The 8,290-nt window shown below is 45.8% G+C and overlaps 1 protein-coding gene across 1 annotated transcript; it reads left to right on the top strand.

Moving 5' to 3' along the window:
* Nucleotides 1-1,204: 1,204 nt before the first annotated feature.
* LOC124654906 (receptor-like serine/threonine-protein kinase SD1-8) lies at nt 1,205-4,792 on the top strand. The gene is made up of 7 exons (XM_047193881.1): nt 1,205-2,516; nt 2,607-2,708; nt 3,382-3,572; nt 3,680-3,887; nt 3,975-4,212; nt 4,303-4,453; nt 4,577-4,792. The coding sequence occupies exons 1-7, from the start codon at nt 1,205-1,207 to the stop codon at nt 4,790-4,792; spliced, it is 2,418 nt and encodes an 805-aa protein (XP_047049837.1).
* The last annotated feature ends 3,498 nt before the right edge of the window (nt 4,793-8,290 follow it).

The raw sequence follows: 8,290 nt of genomic DNA, 5'->3' as shown, positions 1-8,290 counted from the left end.
AAACAGCAAGAGAAAAGTGATATTCTATTTCCTTACCATTTTGGGTGAGTGTTTCTGTCTTGAGCACATTCTCTTTTGTTTACTCCATGCATGGTATGTGGCTAATCGATGAGTTATGCATGATTGTGCATGTATCGTGTCCGCAGGTTCCACTTGGATTCTTATGGTAATTAAAGTTCAGACCTCCTCGGTTCTCGTCCACGACTCTCTGAATATGGATCCGGCGCTTTGGGGCGACATGAGAAAAATGATGCAAAAGTAATTATTTTCATTCATTTGCGCTCTATATCGATCGGCCTATTTCGTTCATCATTTCCTTATATCAAGTAACTAATTAATAACTCTCTTGTTTATTTAATTTTCTTTGCCTCGTAGGGTTTGGAGACGGTTCGTAGATACCAAGGTCGGTGAATTCAAAAAAGAGCTACATTTTAAAATGGCGGTGCCGGCGATGCAGGGATACTCAGCCACCGGGGACCAATCTATGTGGATACTATGTTTGTGAGAGGATCCGGAGATACTGCAATGAGCGGGACCGGACGTGTGAGAACAACATCACGAGGAATAACCTCCGGAAGACGCTTAGTCCGGAAGCTCGCTTCCGACCACTTCAAGAGGAACTAGCTGGATGGTTGGCGAGGGAAGTCATCGATCCTAGAGGAGAACACTATTACGATGACGTAGATCTTTATACGCACCGGAATTTGTAACTAACTTGTTCAAAATTGTATATGGTCATCCGATATTGAATATATATTGTATATGGTCATCCGATATTGAATATATATTGTATATTACTCTTGAATTCTTTTTGGTTCTAATTTCAAATTTGTTTGAAATTGTACATTCATATGCATGTATGTATACAGTACCGTAGAATATGTGAAACTCCTTCAAAATTAAAACCCAAAAGAAATAAAATAATACAAATTAAAAAGAAACCAGATTTAGGGGGAGGGGGGCTAAACCCTAAACCCTGCGGAGGCCTTTAGTCGCGGTTGGCCGGAAGAACCGCGACGAAAGGTCCTCCGCCCAGCGCTCGCCTGCGGCCCACGTGGATGGGCCTTTAGTCGCGGTTCGTGAGGAACCGCGACTAGAGGGGGCCTTTAGTCGCGCTACTTTGGTCGCGGTTGGGCCACCGCGACTAATGGCAGTTGCCAACCGCGACCAAAGCCCCTTTTTCCACCAGTGGAATGAAGGACCCATGGACTGGTTGTCTCTCGCATGCTGCACTGCGGCCCTGGTCCTTGTGCTCGTGCAGTTGAGCGCGTGCAACGACCGGCTTGTCCCCGGCAAGCTGCTCTCCCCCGGTGCAACCATCGTCTCCGATGGCGGTTCCTTCACGTTGGGCTTCTTTGACCCCACCAACGCCAGTATTCCGGCCAGATTGTACCTTGGCATTTGGTACAGCAACATACCGGAGCTCACCGTGGTGTGGGTCGCCAACAGGGAAAATCCGGCGGCCACGAACAGCACCACACCGGTGCTCTCCCTCACCAACTCCTCCAATCTTGTTCTGTCCGACAGTGATGGTGATCCCGTCCTTTGGACGACAGGCGTGGCCACTGCAACGAGCTCTTCGCAAACCACGGCGGTCCTTCTGAACACCGGCAACCTCGTCATCCGGTCAGCGAACGGTACGACGCTGTGGCAGAGCTTCGATCACCTGACTGACACGTTCCTCCCGGAGATGAAGTTACGGGTCAGGTATGGCATGCACACGGGCGCAGATCGCCTTGTGTCATGGAAGGGCCCCGATGACCCCTCAGTAGGGCGCTTCTCCTACGGCGGCGACCCGGAGACGATCCTCCAGGTATTCCTTTGGGACGGGGCACGCCCGGTGGCACGCACAGGCCCGTGGACAGGGTACCTGGTGAAGGCCGAGCAGCAATACCAGCAGGAGTCGTCCGTCATCATCTACCTAGCTGTCGTCGCCGGTCCCGAGGAGATCTACACCACCTACACCGTCTCTTGCGGGGCAGCCCACACAAGGTACGTGGTGACCTGCCTCGGCGAGTACCAACTCCAGATATGGAGCAGCAAGATATCTGCATGGGTTGTCCTCTCCAAGTGGCCGTCCCTCGAATGCAGCCGCTACGGCTACTGCGGCCCCTTTGGGTATTGCGACGAGACATCAACGCCTCTCCAAACATGCAAGTGCCTCGATGGTTTCGAGCCGACTAACATGGAAGAGTGGGACAAGGGTAGGTTTTCGGAGGGGTGCCGGCGGAAGGAAGCACTACAAGGGTGTGGTGATGGCTTCTTGGCCTTGTCCGGGATGAAGTCGCCGGACAAGTTCGTGTTTCTAGCGAACAGGACACCGGAGGAGTGCGTGGCGGAATGCGTAAGCAACTGCTCTTGTGTAGCGTATTCTTACGCTAACCTGGTTAACGGCAGTTCCGGGGATAACGTGACGAGGTGCTTGGTATGGTCAGGGGAGTTGGTTGACACGGGCAAGAATCTTGTCGGCAGTGACACCCTCTATCTCCGGCTTGCAGGCTTGGATGCACCATCTGGTACCAAAACCTCAATTTCTCCCTCAAGTTTTTCGTTAAAACATATTATTTCATCTAGTATATTTGATGGTATATGCATGTATTGCACAGGTAAAGGGACCAAGAGCAATAGACTTAAGATGGTACTGCCAATTTTAGGAAGCAGCGCTGTGGCACTCATATGCATCTCCCTTGTATGGTTCAAGTTAAAAGGTATGTTTAATTACTAATTATACAATTTGATGCATGACTACTATAAGTACATTCGGGAGGCAGAATCTTCTAATTCATTCCACGATGAACATATCTACAATAACAAATAAGATGTGGAGTCCACATATATTAACCACACCTCTCTCTATCCGAGTTGTCACTAAGTTTATCCGTGGTATATGCAGTAGTTTTGCGGGTTCAAGGATTGAAAAGTAGATGGGCATATATGGTCAAAGGGTTAAAATGCTCCCTTTTCTGCTTCATAAATCTGTAGTGTACTCATTGGAAAACTAATTTTTTCGATAAAGGAGCAGCAGCCCCAGCCTCTGCATCAATCGATGCACACGGCCTTTTATTGAACTTATAAAGTATCAAATATCAAGTAAAAGTACAAAAGGCATAAGGTAAAAAACAAATATGTGTCCGACTTGGTTGCCACATACATCAACCATCGGAGCAACGAAACATCTAAATAGGCTAGCCATACTCTATCCTATTAATGTGTCGCCACCCAGTAGCCCGGTAGTAGAAATCCTGAGTAAGCACCAGCAGTCTGTTGCATCCAGTATCCATATCCTTCCGCTGATCCTCCGGTAGCAGGAAAGCCCATAACCGTATCCAGTGCACAGCTCGAAGAATAACCATAACAATGACCATAACATTGTTTGTGCAGGCAATAAGATAAATTGGAAACAACGGAATATAACACCAAATGTTACTGGAGCATCTTATGTACTTGGGGAAGAAAATCCAAATCGTGATTATGAACTTCCATTTGTACGGTTGGAGGAAATTGCCCAAGCAACACATAACTTCTCCGAAACATGCATGATTGGACAAGGAGGATTTGGCAAAGTTTACAAGGTAGCTGGTAAAATTAATTAGTAATTTGTCATAGTTTCCAATGAAATGACCAAGATTCAGTTGTTCATATAGAATACAAATCTAAGATTCATCATAATTTTTTTTAGGGAATGTTAGGTGGTCAAGAAGTGGCGCTCAAGAGGCTAAGTAGAGATTCTCATCAAGGAACTATAGAATTTAAAAATGAAGTAATTCTAATTGCAAAACTGCAACATAGAAACTTGGTTCGACTTCTTGGATATTGTGACGAGGGAAGTGAAAAAATTCTTATCTACGAGTATCTGCCAAACAAGAGCTTGGATGCTACCTTTTTTGGTACATATTCTAATGAGACTAAATCATTTCCAAAAAACAAAAAAAAAACTCAAAAACATGTGTTGCTTACATTGGTTATTTTTGTAGATGATTCAAGAAAATTGTTGTTGGATTGGGAGAAACGGTTTAGTATAATCAAAGGGGTTGCTAGAGGACTTCTTTATCTCCATGAAGACTCAAGGCTGACCATAATTCACAGGGACTTGAAAGCCGGAAATGTTTTGCTAGATGCAGATATGAAACCCAAGATAGCAGATTTTGGTATGGCTAGGATCGTTGGCGATAACCAACAAAATGCAAATACCCAGCGAGTCGTCGGAACATAGTTAGTACCTTTTATACTACGTGGTCATGCTAAATTGTGAGCAAATTCAACTACCATATTGTAACTTATTTGAGTAAAATGTCTAAGCAGTGGTTACATGGCCCCTGAGTACGCAATGGAAGGCGTCTTCTCAACTAAGTCTGATGTCTACAGCTTCGGGGTGTTACTATTAGAGGTTGTAACAGGTATAAAGAGAAGCTCCAGTATTGAAAGCATGGGTTTTTCTAGACTAATACGCTATGTGAGTACAATCTGTTTTGTTGTTTATTAAATTTGAAAGAGGATGCATATTTTCGAGAAAAAAAAAGTTGCGTTCAAAACATCTAGAATGAGAAAACAATATAATTTTTGTTTGTTATTTCAGTCATGGAATATGTGGAAGGAAGGGAAGCCAGAGGAACTAGCAGACTCGTGTATCATGGATTCATCTTCACCAGACGAAATTTTTCTTTGCATCCAGGTAGGACTCCTTTGTGTTCAAGATAACCCACATGACAGGCCACACATGTCAGCTGTTGTGTTCGTCTTGGAGAACGGAAGCACCACACTTCCAGCCCCCCATCCGTCCGTCCCAGTTTGAGCGACGGAATACAGAAGTAGAGCAAACCAAAGTTGATACTGAAAATTCTGTGAACAATATTACTCTCACAAAGATACAAGGGCGGTAATATAGTTATCATGTATTCTTATCTGCAGTAAAACACTGCTTGTTACAGAAATATCGTCATGCATGGGTTGGTTGCAGGTTGTTATTTTTTTGATTTTTAATCTATTTTTTTTGAGGTTGCCAGCATAAGAAAAGTACAATTTATTACTGTATATTTAACCGAGAGTTTACCATCAACAATCCCCACGAGTTGACTAAGGGCCTCTTTGTTTGGGCTGGCTGTGGCTAGCTGTGGCTGGCTGTGTAGCTGTGCAGGAAAAGCTGCTGCGCAAAAAAAGCTACTGTTTTAAGTTTTACTCTTTGGCTATGTGGCTGGCTATTTGGCTGTAAACTGATGAATTCTCTAAAATAGCACATGCTTCGGCCGAAGCCTAACGCGAAGCCGGACCGTTTGTTTCGTTTGCCCTACTTTTTTCTATGGAAAGCACCTAAAAGCCCAAACAAAGAGACCCTAAGGGACGTTGTTCTAGCTAGTTAAGGAATACAATTAGTATTGTTCTAGTGTTTTAGGAGTCCGTATTTAGGTAGATTTATTATTCTTGCATCTGAAATGTACTACTCCGTAGTTTGTTGTAGCTTTGACCCTCCGGTAGTATGTTGTTGTTGGTCTATAATGTACGAGAGTCCGGCTAGAGTTTCCGCACGTCATAGCTAGCTCTGTGCTGCAATATCTGGATCGACTTTTTTTTTTCTGGTCTCGTCGCTCCGAGCGGTTGCAATCTCGGATAGATTTGTATGTTGTGGTTTTGTTCTAACTTAATTAAATTGGAGGGTGGGCACATCTCAAAAAAAAAAATTAGCGCTCTCTCAATTATGATAAAAATTTGCCAAACGGAAAATATATATTGCTAATCCATTGTCAACATTGAAGCTTGACTTAAAAAAAAGGTGCCACAGTTTGGCTATCTATCTCTTCATTTCTACAACATATAAGCATTCAAACAGTGACATATATTTCTATTCTTTTCTACAAGTGCCAAACTACCAATTGAATCAATGAAAATGTCATTTTGACGGTAGAACATGAGCAATTTTAGCAGTAACACATGAGCAGTTTTAACAGTAACACAGTTACACACAGAATAGGGCTTCACATCCAGCCAGATTTCTGAGAAATTGAGCGGACCAGGAGCAGACCTGTAGAGGACCAGAGTCCAGAGGAGGCAGCGGCGGCTGGCGGGAGTAGCGGGCGAAGGCGGACACCGGCGCGGGCGGCGCCGTGGCGGCCGAGCCCGAGTAGACGAGCAATGGCTGCTTCTGCAGTTCTGCTTGAGCGCCGAGCGGGAGCACACGTACTTAGCAGAGGGAGAGGGGACAACGGCGGCCGGGCAGCGCCAGAGCGGATGGCGAGGCGAGGGCCGAGCTGGAGCAGAGGAGGAGAGGGGCTGCGGCTGGCGAGGGCCGAGTCTCTCGTAGACTGCTAGATACAGGCATGGGGCGGCGGCATGGCGGTGTCGTCGGGACGAACTCGGGAGGGTCTGACGCACCGAACGAACAGCCAAATTGGGCTCTTGACTCTTCTGGCCCAAAAAGTAAGGGGTATTGATTTTTTCCAGAAATTCTAGGTGGGCGTACGCCCATGTAGGGTTGGCTGATCTTTTCCGTTAATCTCGTATGACCGATTTTTGAAGAATTCCGCCGGAAGCATCTCATCATCGATGTGAGCAACAATCCTTATTAGTAGTATCGACCAGATAAGCATGGAGCGATACCTTTTTGTTAGTGGTGTCAAGAACATCAACATGACGCATGAAGATTCGATAGTTACCCCTCTTCCCCCTGAGCTCGGGTCGCCATTCCTTATTAGTGGTGTCTATTGTAACGGCCTACAAAAATACCCATGTTAGTATTTGATTGTTCTTTTTCTATTGGGCACAATCATTTATAAAACACCAAAATTATTATTGCAAAACCCTTTTCTCCTTCTACCTTAAATTCAAAATAAATAAAAAGGTTTTGTATGTGTGTGAGAGAACAACAGCTTGCAGCAGCCCAAGCCATTTTCCCTTCTGGCCTCTTTTCCGTTCCAGCCCATCTTCCCTACCTGCTTGGGCTGTACCGCTTCGGCAGCCCACGTCTTGCTTTTCTTTTCCATTATTGTTTGTCATACCGGTCGTCGACCGAGCGGGCGGAAAGAAAGCATGCCGTAAGACCCACGCCGCACTAGTGAGCCCTTTCTATGCTTTATCCCTAGACGCGGAAGCCTCTCCTCCATGAGGATCCCACCTGGTCCACATTCCCCACCCCCCCCCCCCACCCCCATCTTCTTTTCTTCCACTCCATGAAAGAGAAGCAACAGAGAAAGCCACCGAGCTCCATGGCCGTCATGCCTTTTTCTTGACCGTGTCGTCGACTTCGGCCACCCGCGGCAACCTTAGAATACTAGGAGAACCGCCTCATCTAGCTCTACATCCACGTGCAAGGAATCGACTCAAATCTCTCCCAATCGTCATCATCTTCGTCGATTTCGTCTCCGACCACCAGCGGCGTCTTCTTCGTTTCTAGCCGCCCTGGTTCTTCTCCGGTGACCTCGACCACACCATTTGGATGGAGCCGTCACTCCCCTCGACCACTGCCCCGCAATATTTTCCTTTTTGTTATTGCATGAATGTCAGCCTGTTATTTATTTACTTTGGGAAGCCCAAGTGTACCTTGTATCCCTGTTTTCTGGTATGCACGTATATATGATGTGAAGTAGCTGCGAAGTGGTTTATCGCCCTAGTGTGTGCTAAATCACCTAGTACGCTGGCGCAACAGCTAGGTCCGCCTCGGAGATTCTGCTGGACTTCGACACGGGTTAAACTTAGTTAAGCGGCTTCCTAGATATTGTTGTCATGAAGGAGAGTGTGAGTCGTGCTAGTTCACCTTTTGCCATTACTTTTGGAGTTGAGCATGCGTGTGGACACATTTGGGCGTCCCTGCAGAGTAATTTTTTTTCGAAGAGACGTGTCCACGGTTATGGATGACTTGGGTTTTTATGAGTCAACCATAGAGAACTTACACCTGATATTTCATTACTAATAACTTACATAATAAGTTAGCGCATATTTAATAATAAGCGATTAAAATTTGTCAACCGTGTGAGTTCCTTTACCTTTAACATTCGTTGCATCCACTAAATCCCCTGCATATCTCACCTAGCGCAGATGACTGGTTGATGAAGCTTATATGTCTTGGAAATCTTGTTAAGTAGGAACTCGTACTCACTACTGTGAAAAGGATTAAAGTTGTGATTGATGGCACACCGGGAAAATGAAAGTCCGTCGGTCATAGGCCGAACCACTGACGCGCAGGAAAAAGATCGCCAGCGGTAGCTCGTGAACTGGTCTCAACAACATGTATCGGTGACTGGCAAAAAAAAACCTTCACTGGTTCTTCCTTCCGGACCCGATCCGGGGGCCTGAAAAAAGC

Source organism: Lolium rigidum, chromosome 5, assembly GCF_022539505.1.
Source record: "Lolium rigidum isolate FL_2022 chromosome 5, APGP_CSIRO_Lrig_0.1, whole genome shotgun sequence".
In the NCBI taxonomy this organism is placed as follows: Eukaryota; Viridiplantae; Streptophyta; class Magnoliopsida; order Poales; family Poaceae; genus Lolium; species Lolium rigidum.
This window is presented reverse-complemented; position numbering and strand designations above follow the sequence as displayed.